Consider the following 20,341-nt stretch of genomic DNA (forward strand, 5'->3'; position numbering starts at 1 on the left):
TGTCTTCTTGGACTTTTCACCATCTCATATTTGGTCTTTCAGCTTTAAGTTCCTCTTCTCGAGTCTTTTGATTTCATCAATGGGTAGTTCTTCCGTAAGATCCATAATAGTATCCTCCTCACTTTTGGTCTTTTCACTTTCTACTGTGTTATTTAGTAACTAGTTTAACAGTTAATTCCTTCAGAAAATCCCATTTATACTTACATTATCAATGTAAACTTGTAAATGTGTGCAAAGTAGCTTCTATTTATCATAATTATTGTCTTTGACATTAATTGACTGAATGATGTATGAAAAAAGCTTTAAGTCCTTAAAAATCTTTGAATTTCTTGGGTTTTTGAATTTCCCAAGTCCAAATGCCAAGTCCAAGTCCAAGCCTGAATCCAGCTTGCTGAGTCAAATGCAAGTCCAAGTCTTGTAACTATGGCTTAGACCTTGTTCTAGATCTCTATGATGCATGCAAGTACCACTGATATACAAAATACCTATTGAAAAATCAAACCATCCATATATTTCATTCAGGATAATGCAAACCATTCAGAATCTTTCCACAGATGTAAAACCACAGTTCATTATATATAGCCCTGATATTGTGTTGTACTTTTGATATATGCCATTTCCCCATCCTGTGTCACATGCCCTGACTCGTTGATATCGATGAAATTAAAGCAATATAAAATTGCAAGATAATTTTCAAATTTATTACATCAATTTATATCAAATAAAATAAGGAAATTGAATTATTTACTTAGCATATAAACATTATTTAAAAGAATGGTTCCTCTTACAGTATATATATTAGCAGGGTGGTTTAGAGCCTTCTTTTGGACAGAGGAATCAACCCCTTCAATCCTATTATCTTGAACTGGAGTACCATGTTCATTTGATTCGCTATCCGATCTTAATTCATATTGCAATTTCTCTTGAAACTCTAGTGGAACAGAAGGATCCCCAGGAACCCTAATTAGAGACCCGAGACTCAAATGCGGAAGTGCATCTGGTGCATCAGTTTCTAGCAAAATTCTGTCCATGGGTACCTGAAAGAGATCTACTTACATTAATATGCCTAGTTTTTTATAGAAATATCTAAACTGAAGTTTCAAGCTTAGGCAAGAGTCAATGGGTATAAAAAATACTCACCGCCTGAACAATTTTTCTAGCCTGTTCCAGTTTCTTAAAGGTAATAAATCCAGAAAAAGAAAAATATGCTCCAAACTTTGTCAAACTCTGGACCATCTCTGCAGATCCCATATAAGAGTGGAGAATAATGCCAGCTGGGAATGTGCCCATATCTCTGCACATTTTGCCAAAAAATATTTGAGCCACAATAGATTTAGTATGAATTGATAATTTAGGAATTCTATGTGATCGAAATCACAAGCATCTTAAAGCCAATATAAAAAGTCAAGCAAATGCTTGAGTGTGAACCAAATAATCTAAAATAAGAGAATCTGTTGCATGATCGGCTACTATTATGTTTCTAACGTACCTCAGGGCAAATGGTTTGGATGAAAAGCAAAGAATATCATATTTCTTTCAATTACTTGATCCTATGAAAGTAAATTTTCTGCTCCTGAAGCAAAACAGTTTCTTTTTAAATTCACACAGAAATTCACAAGAAATGCCAAAACCTCAAACAAAGGGACATGGATGTTGCTGCATACACCAAGGAATTTCAATAATTATTTGGAGAGCAAAGTTCAAGAAGAGGAGAGCATCAAAGAAGCTAGGTATTTGAATGGCCTTAGATGGAGTATACAAGAAGAAATCAGTCTTTTAACTCCTACTACTGTCCATAGGTGTTATCAGTTAACCCTTAAGGTAAAGAGAAGAATAAAAAGAATAAGGACACGAGTTCACGGTGTAGAGGCAGAGGAAGAGACTCAAAAGGGAGTCATAGAGGAGGATTCGGTGGCAGGGGCAATGAAAACAAGAACCAAGGAGAGTTTAAACTGACCGAACAAAGCAGTGATTCAAGTGCCAGAGGTAGCTACAGCAGAGGCAGAGGCTTTAGCAGTGGTGGAAGAGGTAGATTTGGAGGTTTTGGAAGTTCACATTTTGCAAACATGAAGTGCTACAATTTTGGTCAATAAGGCCACCCTGCCTACAGATGTCCTGACAAAGCATCATCTTCACAAGGGGAAAAGAAAGTTGCTTATGCACAAGAGGAAGCTAGTTGTAATAAACCTTGCTTATTCTGATCGGAATATTAACACTTATGATGATGGAATTTTGTCAAACAGTTGGTGCACAACCTCAGTATTAAGCTACGGAGCCATTGAAATAATCGGTTCTAATAATACATCCCAAGTCTAATAAAGTTTGGATGATGCAGAACTCAATCACCACAGCAATTAACAATGATAATAGATTAATCTTGTTTACAATAAACTGACTGGAAGTATGGCGAGAATATTGAATCAAATTCAACATTTTTACTTGCAGCAGATGATCATAGTTTTACCCTACAAACAAGAACTAAAGAACCTGGAATTAGCTGCTGAAGGTAAACAGTCTACGTAACAGGGTATCAATGTCTGCCACAGGCTACTGGTATCCTTGAGTTAGTCACTGTAGGTGACTATCCACTTGGATTTGGTGAATGTATTCAGCCGCAAGCTGCAATCCCAACTTTAATCAACAGCCCATACCTCTCTCTCTTGGACGTGGGAATCAGGATGACTGCTGCCGTGTATTCTTATGCCATGTAACTCCTACTGCGAATGGTGTGACTCCAGTACCTTATTAATTTGTAATCCACAGACTACACTTCTTCTCACGAACGTTCTTCAGATATGATAAGAGCAGGATGCCAAGTATATGTTGAACACGTCACTGAGTTTCAGATCGTAACTGCAGTCCCCAAACTTCTTTTCTCTGCTGTTGGATACCTCCGACTGCTGTGGGAAGTTATTCACCCAGTCTATACCTGCAGGGTCTACGCTGGCTGCTATCTCACTTCCTTAGCCAGCAATAGCTATGACTAAAAGCATAAAGGAAAGAACCCAAAACAACCAGATCTTATTCCACTGAATTTTCAAATAGATAACTTACTTCCAGTTCTGAGATGAAGTTACTATTCCTTGCCGATTTCTGCCTGAAATGTGTGTTAACCCAGAGTCAGGGGTTGGGATGACGTCCAACTTCCTCAAAAAACTCGAGGGTTTTCATCCTCAAAGTTCACCAGTCACATTAAAGCAACCATTGGTAGCAATATATTAATATTTATCATATCCATTCTCCCAATCCCAATGCAAATGCCTTCCTTTATAACTTCGAAATGAGGAGAGGTACAAACAACTTAGCAATGTGGGATAAAAGAGTTTCATTTTTTAGTCATTTTGCCATAAACTGACTTTATACTTTATAATAACATTAAAATACTTAAATAAATCACTTAAGTCACTTGATGTTTAATATCTCTTGAAATACTTGTTTGATTGTCATGCCGTCTGAAATAGGAATCTCTCCTCATAATTCCCCATGTGACCAAATACACTTTCTAAAAATAGAAAGGGTCCATCTCTATTACTCTTGACTTACTATACATAATAAGTATGGCAAAAGGAGTCCAAAAGATATCAAACGAACATCAAATCCATAAATCCCTGAATGTTGGAGATGAATAAATCCTCCGAAAATCCCCCAACAATCCTTATTAGCCTATCCTCTCCAATATTAGGCTAATCCCTGAAATTCTGATGTTGGCAACAAATGGGGACATTACACTAGTAGTGTTAAATCATCTAAATTGAATCTTGATTCAGAGAGTGGTGAAATTCTCATGTTCAAAAGGGTATTGATTAAGGAACCTAGCAAGGAAGATTCCAAACAAAGAAAGGCAATGTTCAAAGTAAGTGCAAGATCCTTGGCAAAGTGTGTAGGGTCATCATTGACTCAGGTTCAACAGATAACATTATATCAGAGGATGTAGTTCAAAAGTTGAAGCTCACCAAGATACCTCACACCCATCACTACAAGGTTACCTGGTTGAGTAAAGGACAGCATGTTCTTGTGAATGAACAAGTGTGGGTTGAGTTTGCTATAGGAGAATACCAAAACAAGATATTATGTGATGTCTTGCCCATGGATGTTTGTCACCTATTGTTAGGTATAACATGGCAATATGACAAAGATGTAGTCCATCAGGGAAAGAAGAACATGTACACTTTCAAAAAGAATGGAGTTACTTACAAAATTCAGTCACTTGTTGAAGGAGAGACAGATGACTCAGTAGACTCCATGTACTCTTATTAAGTGGGAAGGAATTTTTGCAAGATCTCAAAGAGGAGGAAGGAATTGGGTATGCAATTGTAGTAAAGCCCAAAGAGGATGACAAACCAAAGCCAACATTGCCTGCAGAGATAAAGCAATTGTTGGATCAGTTTAGTGATATCATAAGTAATGGAGCACCAACTACCTTGCCTCCTCAAGAGCTATCAGCCATCAAATTGATTTTCTACCACAAGCATCATTGCCTAACAAGGCTGCATAAAAGATGACACCAGATCAAAACAAGGAGATTGCAAGACAAGTTCAAGAACTACTCAACCAAGGCCTAATCAAGAGAAGCATTAGTCCATGTGCAGTCCCAGTTGTATTGGCACTAAAGAAAGGAGGTAAGTGGAAAATGTGTACTGATTCTCGGGCAATAAATAGGATACCAATTAGATATAGGTTTCCTATTCCTAGAATAGAAGATTTAATGGATTGTGTTGATTGTGCTAAATGCTTTTTTAAAATACACCTTAAGAGTGGGTACCATCAAATTAGAATAAAAGAGGGGGGATGAATGGAAGACAACCTTTAAAACTACGGAGGGTCTTTATGAGTGGTTAGTTATGCCATTTGGCCTCACCAATGCACCTAGTACATTCATTAGGCTAATGAATGAAGTGTTGAAAGATTACATAGGCATATTTGTGGTAGTCTATCTTGATGACATCCTCATTTTTAGCAAAACAAAGAAAGAACACATGAAGCACCTAGAAATTGTGTTGAGGAAATTGCATGAAGAGAAATTAACCATTAACCTAGAGAAGATTGAGTTCTTGAAATAGGAGCTTGTATATTTCGGTTTTTTCATATCCCAAGGTGACTTGAAAATGTACCCAAGTGAGGTAGAAACCATCTTCAATTGGCCCACTCCAAAACAGGGACTGAAGTGAGAAGCTTTCATGGGTTGGTTCAGTTTTATAGAAAGTTTGTTAGGGGGTTCAGTGAGATATGTGCATCCATCTTGGATACTATCAAAGGTGGTGCTAAGACTGAGTTCATATGGACAAAGGATGCTGATGAAGGGTTTGAGAAGCTAAAACAAGAAGTGGCCAAACAACCTATTCTAGTGTTGCCAAGTTTTGACAAATTATTCATTCTAGAACATGATGCAAGCAACATAGATGTGGGAGCAGTCCTAAGTCAAGACGGAAGACCAGTAGCAATTTATAGTGAGAGGTTGAATAAAGCTAAGTCAAGGTACTCATCCTATGACTTAGAACTTTATGCATTGGTCCAAGCCCTTAGGAAGTGGAGGCATTATCAGTAACCCAAGGAGTTTGTAGTCTATACTGATTATTAGGCTCTAAGCCTTCATAAATACACAAGAGAAGTTGAGCCTCAGACATATAAAATTGATGAAGCTTCCTCAAGCCTACACATTCACTATCAAGCATAAAAAGGGGCAAAGCAACAAGGTAGGAGATGCACTTAGTAGGAGGCTAGTCACTGTCCAAGAGATCGAGCTACAAAGCATAGGGATTGAAGTAATTAAGGACCTATATGAAGGAGATGAAGACTCCTCAGAAGCCTACAAGGTATGCCTGGATTTTAACAATCATTTTCATAGCAAGTTTGCTGACTATACTTTGCAGAATGGATTGTTGTTTAAACGTAACCAATTATGTGTACCCGAGGGGTCTATGAGGGAAAACCTCATTTAGGAGAAGCACAATGGAAGTCTTAGTGGTCATTTTGGCTTGAACAAGACATAAGACCTGGTTTAGAGATTCTATTACTAGCCAAAAATGCAAAGAGATGTCAAGAGATATGTAGAACAGTGTGTAGTTTGCCAGAAAGCTAAAGGAACATCTTCCAATGCAGGATTATACCAACCTTTTCCAACTCCTAATAGACCATGTGAGTGTCTTAGTTTGGACTTCATAGTGCGATTACCAAGGACAACTACTGGTTTTGACAATATGTTTGAAGTAGTACATAGATTTACCAAAATGAGTCATTTTTATACCTTGCAAGACAACTCATGATGCTAGCTACATTTCCCATCTCTTCTTCAAAGAAGTAGTAAGGATTCATGGTTTACCAATAAGCATAGTCTCAGATAGAGATGCAAAATTAATGGGGCAGTTTTGTAAAACCTTATAGAAAAGACTAGGTACAAACTTGGCATATGGATCAGTATACCATCCTCAAACAGATGGTCAAACAAAGGTAATCAATAGAGTGCTTCGAAATTTTCTAAGGTGTCTGACAAAGAAGTATTGTTAGATGAGGGACCAAGTACTTCCCCAAGCAGAGTTTGCTTACAATGACAATGTGAACAAACCTACTAGCAAAAGCCCATTTTAAATTGTGTATGGGATCTATCCAAGAGGAGTTTGAAAACACAGAGAGTTGAAGAATCATGAAGGAATCAGTGGACAGGCAGATGATTTTCCCCATTCTATGAAATTAGTTCATGAACAGGTAAGGAGAACTTTAATGGAAGCAAACCAAGAGCTCAAGTCTAAAGTGGATGAAAGAAGAAAGGATCTGCAGTTTGAAGTAGGAGATTGGGTGATGGTACATCTCAATAAAGCCAGGCTTCAAAAGGGCATCCCAAGCAAGTTACAGATGAGAAGAGTAGGAACATGCAAGGTTATAGCCAAGTATGAGGAAAATGCTTACAAAATAGACCTTCCTAAGGAGCTATCTATCTCCCATGTATTCAATGTGCAAGATCTGGTCAAGTATAAAGGTCCTAATGTAGCAAAGAAAGTATTGTACAGGGGTTGATAATGATGTGAAGGAGCTCAAGGTACCTATCCAAGTCAAGCCACAAGTGGAGAGGATCCTAGATTCAAGGGTTAAAGTGAAAACAAGGCATGGTGTCTACATGGAGCACCTGTTAAAATGGAGGCACCAACCAAAATCAAAGGCTACATGGGTAGTAGAAAGTGACTTCAAGAAACTTGGCATCAGTATGGAGCTCCTATCTCTAGGAGTAACTTGACTTCCTTGCTGCAGTGGGAGAATGGTGCAAAGCACCTAGGGTCTTAGGTCAAAACCCTAAATCAATTTTGGCTTGTAAGTGGCTTTGGCCAATCCACTGATGAATAAGGACTAAAAGAGAGTCCTAAGTGTGTGTTTGAGTCTCTACGAGGTCAAACTAGGTATGGGCAAAAGTTTTGCCTGGGAGTTGTCAAGGTTGTCATGTAAATGCATAAGTTATCAATATAGGTCAAAATGAGTCAAATGGTAAAATTAACTCCAACATGTGTGGAAATAGGTGAAAAGGTGTTAGGAGAGTTTACTCACGCTAAAGTAATCATTTTAGAGTCTAGACCCATTTGAAGTGATCATGGATGTTAGAAATGTCAAAGTGCAAAAGATGTTAAAGTTGTCAATGACAACATTGACAATATTTTACAAAATAACCAAAAATCGATTGTAGGTCTAGTAGGACAATAGGAGCACAAGCCCAAGAGCTATATAAGACCATTCCAGGTCAAAATGAAGGGTTGGAGTCATTTTTGTATGGACTAGATTAAGTAAGCAATATTGTTTTCTTGCAAGAATTTTCACAGTTTGTTTGCAACTCAATCATCTATACTTTAATGGATTGAATTGAGTAGCTTGTGTTCATGATTAGTTAGAGCCTTGAATCTAGTTTCTTGGTGTGCATTTGTAATTGTAGATTCATAATTATGATTGGTTGAATAAAAATCTTTCCTCTGTGACATGTTCACTGGTCAATATACAGTGGAAGGACTGAAAATGGCCCTAGCATAAAATCTAAAGGTGGGAATTGTATAATCACTTGGAATATGTTAGGGCATTGTATATACATTGTATACATGAAGTTTGGAGTCCAATCTTGCAGGTTTTCTATTTTTCTTATCAATCCCTAGGCGAGACAGTGTACCTAGCTAGGTGTCTTAGAGATTGCAGAGTGTAAATGGAGGGGTGGATGAGTTGATCTGTGTAAACCAAGAATGGAAAGATGTAGGATGGTGTCTAGGGGAACAAAATCCAAGAGTTGGAGGCAAGTTGAGTCCATTTAGATAGTGTTTGAATTCTTTCAAAGAGGTTACTAATAGACAAGCCTAAGCCCTTTATAAACAGGCCCATTTCTAGGAAAGTGTTGTATAGACATGTTGGGGACCCAAAAACCTCAAAATCCTTTAGTTCTCTAAAAAGGGTATTAGGAAAGCTAATTTTTTTGGGGCATTGTTAAGGAAGTTTCAAAGTTATAGGCCAAAAACTTCAGAAGGAGGCCTAATTGGGGCTAAAAGGCTACTAGCCCTATTTCCAAGGGTTTGGAGAAATCAATAGTAAAACTATGGGAGATGAGAACAAAGTGGCACCAAAATTGATGGAAACAAATGGAAAAGAAGCCCCTCCATCCATATGTGAATTGGTCATGACCATGGTGATCTAGTAGAGCACTTAGTACATTGACTCCAACAAGCAAGGTGAAGGTAGTGTGAAATGCTAGATTGGTAGAGAGGTCCTTAAAGGGAAAGGAGTTTTATAAGGAATTCCTCTAGTATAGGGTCATAGAAAAAACCCTAATAAGGCCAAGAGAAGAGCCTTAAGGATTCCTAGAAGAGATTAGGACAAAGTGAAGGATTCTCCCTATCAAAGACCCCCTAAAAGAGTTGGGTAAAGGCAATAAACCCTCTTTCACTACAAGAAGCCGTCAAAAAGGAAAGAGACATGGACTTTGGATCCAATAAGAGGTAGTCCCACTATAAAGGAACCCTTGCTCCAAAGGAAGCTTATGTACCACTTAAGAAGTAACCCCCCTCAAAGGCCTAAACTTGATTTTGAGAAAATGATCACGATCTGAAAGAAGATGTAGATAGTCTGATTTTATTGTTCTCATCCCTTCCTTAATCGCATGCAAATTTAAGAACTCCTCTTTGAGTCCTTTTTGTCTTCTCTCTAGTTATTGCTTCGAAAAATGCTTTTCAACCATCTCATATATGTCATCAAAATGTGATAGAGCTGCAACAATTTTAACTTCAATCACTTTCATTTGACTCTCCAAACAAGGTGAACTGGCAGGTGTATGAGATAAGTCAATTGCACATGAGGTGTGAGAGAATATTTCATCATACATATCCACATCATCAATGTCTTCTTTTATACCCAGCTGCAAAAAAAAAAATTAGGGGCAGCACTGTGTTCAAAAATAAATTCATCGCAAGAAGAATCTATACCATATGTAGAGACCCTCAAGTCTGGATGAAAATCAGCATCAGCACTATCAAAAGATGTTGAGTCCTCATCATTGGCTGATTGAACAATCTTCACCAATGCATTATCAACATGCCCATCGAGAGCACTAGTGTAGTTAGCCCCACAAAAAACCTCTACCTCCATTCTACCAATAAATAGACCTGTACCATATTTAAAATCTTCTAAATGATCATGAGAAGGCTGCAAATCAGTGATGGTTGCTCTTCTTTTTCAAGACCACTTGCAGGATGATTATTGTGTGCTAAAAACTCCTTATACAAGTTTTTGCATGTATCTTTTGAACGTGTAAATCTTTCTCAACCTGAGGTGGGAGTTTGTTATATTCTTCACACATGTGAAATATTTCTGTTCATACCAGCCTGAAAATTTTGGGCTAACTGGAGATGTATTTTAACAAGGTCTTTTCTGATCTTTCCCAAACCCTATAGTTTTCCATTGGTAGATATTATTTATCTCTGCAAATGAATGTTCAAACTTAATGTGAATCTAGTTTGCACCAAGTAAATACAATTAGTTCAGGATTATAGGAGCACATAAAGTCTTATCACAATGAATGCTTCAGCGAGATGCACAATGTTCCCAAAAGGTTCCCAAATAGAGCTCTTAAAGGAAACTATAATCAGAAATGAAGTGAGATGTATTGAACAGAAGCAATAACTTGGAATCAGTATTAAAAATGAACTGGCATACAGGCACTAGCAGCATCTCAGCCCAGAATTAAAAAATCTAATCTGAATCCACAAGTTTACAACCAAGTTTGTGGAGTCTGTAATATAGCTTTTGAGGCATCAGAATGTATGCTCCAACAGTATCCTTGCTCTACGTCATTGTGTTCCTTTCAGGCAATGTGTGTTTTGCCTCCTCAAACTCTATAACCATCGAAGTCACACCCTCAAATCGTACTTAGTCATCGTAGGCATTCAATCAAACACTCAACTTCAATCAAAAACTTGTATTGGGAATGGTGCACATTAAGATTCACAAACATTAACTACTTTAAAAATTGCTAATGTCTATATTTAAGCGCAAACTTGCAATTCCCAATGCACAGTTTTCCATTGAACCAAATAGTTTGAATTCAAAAACTTGCATTAATCAGAAGAGTTAACATTTGGGCAGTGTCTCAAAACATTTTGACATGTACCATAAGATATGACATGCAACTAAATGAATTGAATAATTTTGACTACACAGTTTGTAATAATAGCCGGGAAATACATGACATGAAGTGACAGTGCGTAGATTCTTGCACCTGAGAAACAAAGATCACCGCCTCGGCTCAGTCTGAAAGTGACCACATGCTGGAGGATATCCACAATATTAGAAACTCTAACAGACAGCACAAATATTCAATGCTAATACTCTGCAACCATTATCAGTTTCATCTCTGACAATTTCAGTGAACACCTTCACTTATGAACAGCATACATCCTTAACAAAACAGACTTGTACATCAACAAACAGTATTAATAACACATCCAGCTCATAAAGTTCTTCCCCAGCCAGAACACTCGAAGTCTGAAAAAAACTAAGTAGGGTGCCACAACTGTTGGATTTCCTAGCCAATGCAATGTTCGAATGGAACAATTACCTGATTATGACAAGAACCTAAGCCCTGCAAATTTCATTAAAAGATATAAATATTTCGAATCCAGAATTTCCTGCTCAGTTCTGAATTTCAACAGCTAACACAAAATTGATTCCTATAACGTGTATAATTCCTTCAGATGGCAATAAAAGTATACTTGATTAGTAATAAACTTCAAAATAGGCAAATTCTTATCATGTCATTAACCAGAAATGGTAGAGGATCAAGCAAGAAGGCATGAAAGCTCTATGCTGGCTAAATATTGATTTTTTTGTTGATTAGGGGTTTGCCAAGCACCTGTAAATCTTGACGGTGTCTTAGAGCTCCCAGTTATGGTGCCAAATCATTTCTTCCAAAATCTCAAATATCAAATCAATCAATCTGAAACAAGAATTTTCACACTGTTTTCCCAGGCATCACTTCACTACCAGGCTCAATGAATACTTTGGATGCAGCTAATTTTCACATGGCAATATTACTGGACACCAAGTGAAACTCCTTCACCACAGCAATACAGATCCTAATCCTCGATGAATTTACTCCTCCTATATTGAGGAAAAATTTTTGATCACAAACTTGAAATATCAAACATTTCTTGAATGAGCAATAAAATATATATATTGTCTGATTGAAAAAAGAGACTTTGATCTCCTTGCAATTTGTAATAAAAATATCAACTATAGATTTTATAAATTTAAAGCGGTCCATCATTGATGTGCATATCAAACTTTTATTTTAATGGGTGAAAGTATTTAATTGCAAAGCCACACCTCCACTTCACTCTGTGAAATGTTTTGCAAAATTAAACATTTTACATTTGTTTTGAAGCCTTTGAACAGATCGTGTCAGATTTTAATACACCTACAGCACTATATTAGGGATAAAATTATATACTCTTTCACATTATTATATTCGCCCAACTTAGACTGCTCCTGAATGAGATTAAATGTGTACGGCTATATCCTCCAATTATAGTCTCAGAAAAATGTCATCAAATTTAAAAAAGCTTCCAATAATAATAGTCGAGCAATACTGTTGTTCAAACACCACAAATATTTAATACTAGCACACAGAAAATTGCTGCTTAATATTTGTTGACCCCAAGACTAGGGCAAATGATATTGTACCTATCAAATATTTCTCAAACCACCAATCCTGAATTTATCATATTCATCCCTGACAAAGCTTTGTAAGTATATTGTGCTCAACAATATGAAAATGATCAACTAAAATGTCTTTTATTCATGAAAACCAACAGACTGAATATACCAGCTCTAATAAAACCTTTTAATTATACCCAACAGGATGGTAGGTTTGATGCTCTGACACCACTATATTATCCCTAACCAAATATTTTCTCAAAATCCTTAACAGTATCTCAAAAATTTTAAACAAATATGTAGTGCAATATATTTCAGATTTCGCCTGCAAAAACCCCAATAAGCAACCAGATAAAAGAAGTCTCAAATATTATTGCATGAATCTCCAACAAAAATACATTTTCCAAAACATTGTTTCATTGAAGTTCTTCAGCAAAATGACCAAGAAATCCAATCATAGAAATAGTAACTAAAGCAAGATTGGATAATAGAAAAGATGAACATGGAATACAATGTAAAACACCAACACAATGTCTCCAACAGAGAGTGAAATCCAAATCCAAGCTTCAAGGTTTCTGTCCTCTCATCTACTGTAAGGTGAAACTTTCAAAATAACTCTCCAAGAGAGTGAAATCCAAATCACAAAACAATGTATGCTGGAAATGAGCTTCCCTTATAAAAATAATACTTCTCCGCCACTTAAGGAAATAATAAAGTGATATTAACAACATGAGCTTAAGTTATAAAGTCACTTCATATAAATCAGGTAAATCTTCAAACACTGGAATCTCTTATTAGATGAACTCAGATAAGCATGTGCTATAGCTTGTCGCAAAGGTCTCAACAAGACATTCCTAGTCCAACCCTGAATGATAAGCCTATTGACTTACTTAAAAAAGAAATGATAAGCCTATTGACTTACTAAAAAAAGAAATTGTCTTGAAACCCCACTGAAACAACCCCAATTGGCCCGGAACTAAAATCGTATGTTTGTCTATATGATTGTTTTTTTTAAATCATTTACAAATTTGTAGAGTTTGTTTGAGAGTATTGCTTTCAAAACAAAAAATACATGCTCTTCCCCAAAAAATGCAATTGAAATGCAAGATCATCCTCCAGAGAAAAAGCATGTATATTTTCCCCACTTGCAAACAGAATTAAAAACCACGTTTGCAAGTTTATTTTGCCATAAAAGAGCTAAGCTTTTCCCTCCTTGCAAGGGAAATTTGAAGCCCCACTTACAAGTGTCTTCCAAACGCAAATGAAGTCTTCTTCCCAACCTAAAAGTGTTATTTAAAACCCCGTTTGCAGGCAGAAAACTTTCCCAGAATGACATATAATTGGATTTAAAAACCACATTTATAAGTAAGAGATGCCTCCTCTTGTATATATACACACTTGCATCTCATTTTCATACTAGATACTTGCATTTTGTCCACCTACAATGCTCAAGAAAAGCTTCTTAATTCATCTTTTTTCTCATTTTCAAAGTTTATTCCTTCCATTCTTCCTCAAGGTTCGGTTGTGTAGCGTGCATAGCTCTAGATTTGAAAAGTTTTAGATTGGAAGATTCCAAACTAAACATGGCATAGCTCTAGATTGGAAGTTTTAGTGTGCAGAGCTCTAGCATGGCATCAGTCTTATTTTGCAAATAGATTCCAAGATTAAACAATGACGTGAGGCATGAACAATCACGTGATGGAGACAAAGGGAAGAGAATGAAAGATGGAATGATTGCAGGCATAAAATGCTTTCAAGATAGAGATGGAAAGAAATATTGAAAAGATGTTTTCCCCAATAAAGGCTCTTGTGATGTAAAACGATCTAAAAGGTAGGTTCATGTTCCAAGATTTTTCCACCAAACCTAGACACATCGATCATGGAGCATCTTGTAGGAGCTTGAAGACCAAGAAAGGATGATATAGTACAAGTCATGTCTTGTCAGACACTCAATTTATTTGTATCATGCATTCCACAATTTTTTTTTGACAAATTACGTGTAATGTAAAACTAGAAGCAATTGCATGTGATAGTAACACTTGCAAAGTTGAAACATGTAATCACATCGCAAGACATTAGTTGGCTTTCTCCCACTTTCCGCTCTCAGCCCCTCACTTATAAATAAAGGGTCCATATTGTAATTTTCTTCTTTTGACAAAGCAAGAAAACTCTACTAGTTTGTATATGCACTCTAAGACTTTGTGCTTGGATGTACATTAAAAATAAACGAGGCAACTTGCTTTCAAACTTTGTTTTAATTCAAAGTGTTATGTGACAACATTTTTGGATATTGATTGTGAGTTTTATGCTTTGTTCAAGCGGGATTTGAATTCAATCTTGCAAAATTTGAGCTAAAAGTTGCACCCAAATTTATAGTTCAATTTGAGTTTTTGGAGACTATTGAAATATTCCTAATAGATATTTACTCGTTTTTACCCAAAATATATTCAGAACTAAACATATGCAGATGTATTAATCGTAACCATTAGAAACTCCAACAAATATTTATCCAGCTTCTTCTTGAATATAGTATTCAAAACTCAAACATAAGCAGATGTAATACAATACAACAATAAAACCAGAAGATTCTCCACAAGATAATACCCTGTTCTTTCCAAAATAATATTCAGGATTTGAGCATATGAAAATACATTACAAACCAGTGATATAGAACACTAGTAAACTCTTATAAACTTCTTGAAACAACATTATTGCATTATACAACAGCAATACAACAACCAGCAATCGAAACCCAATCTTAAATAGAGTTTTATAGTCAAATTCGAACATCAAAATAAGAACCTGTAAGTGCATGCGAGACACCTGAAGTGACGTCTACACGGACAATGGGTTTGTGTCCACTGTTTGCCAGCACGAGGGGCTACGTCCTCACACGGGCTGAAAGTTGAAGCTTTCCAAATACTCTCCTAAGAGAGAACTAAAATCTGAATAATAAATCCAAGCATGCCAAAAGAAGGAGTCTCTTCTCCTTTTATTCTTGCAGCTATGACTTTTTGACTTCCCTCCTAGCTTTTCATCTTATCTCTCCTTGTCATCTTTAGCCCACTTTGAATTTAAATTGACCTTTTATAATATGAGTCCACACTTTCATAGTCAATTTTAATATCATGTAAATGTGTCATTTAATATTTGTAATGTCCCAAAAGGGGGACATTACAAATCTCCCCTCCTTAAAATTGCTTGACCTCAAGCAAATAGTACCAGGATCCCATACAAATCTGCAAGTAGACCTGTAGCCTAATCTAAAAGAAAATCTAGACACACTGCAAAGTAAGGTGTCACTCTGCAACACATCCATCAACCTGATCCCTACACCTATAGACTGTAAAACTTATCCTCGCATCCAATCTTGAATTGAGCACAACCGTAACAAAATCCTCAATAAGCCATAGATACATGTTGTCAACACCTGGATCCCAGACCCTGTTATCATAACACGCCATTATGATAAGGTAGAAATGTATCAATGAACTCTGCATAACCCAGTAGGTGGTGATAACCAAACCTAAATAGATGATGTAAGAAATGAGTTGCACAAAAGCTGAAAACGACACCCTGGGCACATCAAATACCAATCTGGATAACCTCCAGGTACATAGGAACTATGAATAAGAATGAAGTTGAAGAGTCGTTCCTTGTGCTTGAAACATAACTCTCATCAATACTGCACCAAAATCAATCCACTGGCTGATGTATGCAATCCAACCAACTCCTGCCTCTCTTTATCCTCACGTTCCCAAAAATGGTTTGTGATTTTGATTTGATTATATGCTTCCTGAAGAGATAAATGAGTATCATCCAATGTCTCACAAGCATACTTAAGCTCCCTGTTGAGCTCCTTAATCTCATTCCTTTCTTTATTCAATTGATCGACATACATTTCAATCATCTTAAGAGCATAATTCCTGTAGGACAACAAACATTAATAATCTGATTTCATAGTTCAATGGCTTTTTTAACCACCTGCAAACCAGAAATAGGCCGATTTCGTTCCACTTCCCTTTGGGTATTCCTGTAGAGATCATCAACCATCTTGTGAGTGTTGTCATAGCGTACCAAAGATGCCACAACATTTCTTCGTTAACCTTTCGCAAGTTTTTAGATGTATGCATCTCATTATTATCATGTTGATACAACTCATCTCCTTGTAGTGTCATCTTGGATTGTTCCTCTGAATTCCTATCATGGGCATAGGAAATATATGGTTCATCACACAAAGACCCCACCCTACTATTACGTTGTGTGCAACTTGTTGGTTATCAAAATCACAAGTTAGAAACCTACGAGCCTTGCCTACTCGATGTTGGCTATCTAAATGATTTTGGCCAACTTCACAGGATTGGCTCCAATCCTCTGCGCTTTTGGTTCTGCTGGACCAAGGCCTATTTACCTAAATCCTGGATAGCAAAACTTAACTCCAAGACAATTTATAGCGGATTATAGCAATCAAATGAACTCCTCAATTGGCAAGCATCAAGGAAATGTTCTCGATTATTTATCCTCAAACTTCAATTACTTTATTTAAGATATTATGTGTTACTGAAACGAAAAAGATAGACAAATTATTAAATGAAATCAAATTGCCAAAGGAAAAGAATAGAGAAATGCCAGCATTGGGTTCAAAATTATTGAGCAATTTTTATGATCAGTGCTGAATTCTAATTGGGCGATAGAGTCAAAAATACATTTCATTACATACAACTTTACAATATTGTTGGTATAATATTTGTTAATAACTTAGTTAATTTGATGCCACAAATTGTCACACTTTATAGCATATTCAGATTAGTCTATTATAATTTAACCATCTCACGGGCATAATAGATACAAATAATGACAAAAAGATGATATCCTACACTATTTGTATTGATCAAATCTGAACAGCCGTAAACAATTTGATGCACTAATCAAATTAATAAATTAGAAACAAATAAATAACTCAACTATAAAGGACGAGCTATGTATGGTTCAACTCTAAAACAAATAAAATTTCTTACTGATTTATTGTTGGACAAATCGTGATGAAGACACTCAATCTCTTGATGTTATACCCAACACGATCAGATCCATACAATTTTTGGAAATAACACTCAAAGAAAATTGAAATCTCCTTGGCTTTGTTCAGATCTCTAACTTCTCTCTCAAACAGAAAGATTCGAACAATATTATTAAAAAAGTTTATAAATTTCAAAGGAAGCCCTCTCAATTGTGCCTGTTTGAACTTTACATCTTATATATATAGACAATGAAAGGTCATATTTTGAAAGGTTATGTCTTTTATGAAGAGTTGTGTTTTAATGTCATACCCTTTCAAAACAAATGACCAACCGCTATTTTTTATGAAATAATAAAAATACAAACAATTCTTTAGCCAGTAGTTTAATTAGCATATTATATCTCTTCACAAACTCTTGCCCTTTTACTCATACGCATCCAAACTTTGGTGTACGTAGGCACAATCTATCCATACTTCTACACTTTAACAATTCATACATCTGGGTATGTGCTTAATCATTGTAACTTTGTTCGCTTGTGGCTACTATCATCTGCTCTTTCTATGCCCATCTGAAACTTACTAGCATCAAATGCAATCATCAATCCTTTTCTCTCTCCAATTCGTGGCGAGTGTCCATACTTAGGCTTCCGGGTAACTTTGCGTGAAGTGTCTTTTAAGCCTCTGCTCAACACGTACACGCCTTATATCCAGTGCTTCATTCGTTCCTTCGTATACCTGCAACAAAAGGAAAGATATCAGGAATCAATTAATAAAAATTGAAACCTAAGTACAGACGCAGGATATAAGGGCCATAGATTTGTTTGATTGTCCCACAGCAACACTCAAGGTCTGCTCCTTAATGTCTCCTTCGAAGGAGAAATCGAAAACATTCTACACCAGTCAATCCAATGCACGTGACCTGTCTACATAGACAAATATTTGCTTTCCCAAACCAGTATGTGTAGCAGTTTTCTTGTTTTTTAATATAGTCTTTGTTATAATCGAAAGAATGCACTATTAGACAGAGACTTTAATGAATACTACGTAACTCTTATCTTCAAAAGACTACACCTGGTGTTATCAAGAAATAATAATATACAAATTAAGCCCTCGAGTTAATCACATCAAACAAGATCAAGGCCCTGCCGCAACTTTTTGCCAAAGACAATGCATCGTTCCAGGTCCTTGATAATGCGTAAGAATGTAATCTGGCTTACAGCCTAGACCATACGCCCGAGTGGATAAAACTCATGGGACCATTCCTCTTGGCTTATGCAATATTTACTCTCTTCATTTCCGTGTGGCTGAGAATCAAATGATATCCGACCATACACAAGACCCTGAGTAACCTTTGTTTCATTGAGAGCTGAGAGAACTCGAACAAAAGCATCATCGTCTATTTTCATAATATATTTTGCCTGTACAACTTTGGTCCCATAAATGCAAATGGCGATGGTCTTTAATGTGATCAGAACAAAGGGCATCAACTAAATATCACCATACGTCTGAGCCTCTTTCTTCATTAACTTGCTTGTTTGTGATGTCTTGTAATCCTCAAATTCATTGCAACTGACTCCATAAGTGGGGCTGATGAATTGTGATTGTGACGTACACGTAAAGCTTCAAACAAGTTTCCAAAGCTACTATTATGTCTGTGTCTTGGGCCTCCTCCCATAACCATGCTTTCCCTTCCCTCATTAGCTGTTGGTATTTGCAAGCATTTGCCTCCTGAGTCTGCTCTTCTTCTCAACAGTCTGCGAATCCAACCCCTGAAATACAAAATCCTACAGAACAGTTTGTGTTTCTATTAACACTATTTGTGTAAAAGCATTCTGTAATTTTTCCGCAAATCTAGGAATGTCATCAATCAATGCATAGGCATCAGCCACCATAATGTAGTTTTCAGGATTGAACTTCTAACAAACTCCAAGCAGCAATGTATCAAATTTCTCTAATGTCTTCGTCAGCCAGGCCTCAATTCCAGGGTTCATCTCTTGTACAGCAAAAAACTCTATATAATGATTCAATAGTTGTAAATATTCTGCTAAGATTTGAAATGCCCTGCTGTAATTCCCTTCCTCCGCAAAGCTATCTAATGAAGACCAAAAATCTAAACAATGTTGTAGTTGTGTCAAGACATGAAGCATATCCCCATCATAATTTCATGAATGAAGACATAAAATTCTCAGGTTACATCAGTGGCTCTTGCTAGGAATGCATACCCCCTGTGCGTATAGCGAGATCTCAATTGTCTTTGGAGGAGCAGACCTGCCAAAAGATTAGAAACAATCAATTTATAAAATAATGCAAACAAAACTCTACACAACAAAATAAACGAGAAGAGTGAAAATAAAGAAAATAAAGAAAAGCGGAATTACTTCCCTTTCATGCTTATTGAAAGAATGGCTTGAGGTATTGCCCATGGACCAGAAAATCCTGAATATGACCATCAGTATCCTGCAAAAAATAAGATTGTTCTCCCGCTTTATCAGAAATAATAAATGGTCCAAGCCATAGGGCTTCGAACTTGCCATGTTTACCTTTGTCCTGATCCTTAGCGTTCCATTTCAAGACTCAATCACCTGCCTTAAAAGATCGCTTAGAAGATTTTTTGTCATGAAGGAATTTGACTTGTTGTTGCCTATTTATATTTTGTTCCTGTGCAAACCTTCTTACCTCATCTAGCTCAATCAATGCATTTAGCCTATTTTCCATAAAATTTATATCTTCTAATTGTTCTTCAGTAACAAATTTGTAAACAGGTAATAAGTTATTCAAGGGAAGCTTGGCCTCTTTTCCGTAAACTAAGTTGAAAGGAAAGAAACCTGTTGACTTCTTTACCGTGATTCTATATGCCCATAACGCTAGATTCAACTTCGAATCCCAAGCACGTTTGTTGTTATCTAGCATTCTTCTAATGATCTTCAAGATGTTCTTGTTGCTAGACTCCGCTTGCCCATTACCTTGGGGGTGATATGGAGATGAATATGAAACTGCAATGCCATATTTCCTGCAAAACTCGGTAAATTCATTAGATCTAAAACACATACCATTGTCTGCTATGATCTTTTGGGGAACTCCGAATCTAGTCAAGATGTTCTCAGTAAGAAATTTAATAACCACTTTACTTGTTGATTGCCGAGTAGGTATAGCTTC

At 36.5% G+C, this 20,341-nt stretch overlaps 1 protein-coding gene across 4 annotated transcripts in view; it reads right to left on the reverse strand.

The window, feature by feature from the left end:
- Positions 1-20,341, reverse strand: part of LOC149538900 (TatD related DNase) — a 121,814-nt gene that overhangs the window by 32,010 nt on the left and 69,463 nt on the right. For all 4 annotated transcript variants that reach the window (XM_089800292.1, XM_089800295.1, XM_089800294.1 and 1 more), the window contains 2 exons: positions 1,141-1,294; positions 789-1,037 (listed from right to left, as the gene is read on the reverse strand). In XM_089800292.1, the coding sequence (XP_089656418.1) occupies positions 789-1,037; positions 1,141-1,294 (403 nt within the window). The remainder of the gene's footprint in view (positions 1-788; positions 1,038-1,140; positions 1,295-20,341) is intronic.

This window comes from Cupressus sempervirens, chromosome 9, assembly GCF_028749045.1.
Source record: "Cupressus sempervirens isolate cs-2001-9-10 chromosome 9, ASM2874904v1, whole genome shotgun sequence".
Lineage (NCBI taxonomy): Eukaryota > Viridiplantae > Streptophyta > Pinopsida > Cupressales > Cupressaceae > Cupressus > Cupressus sempervirens.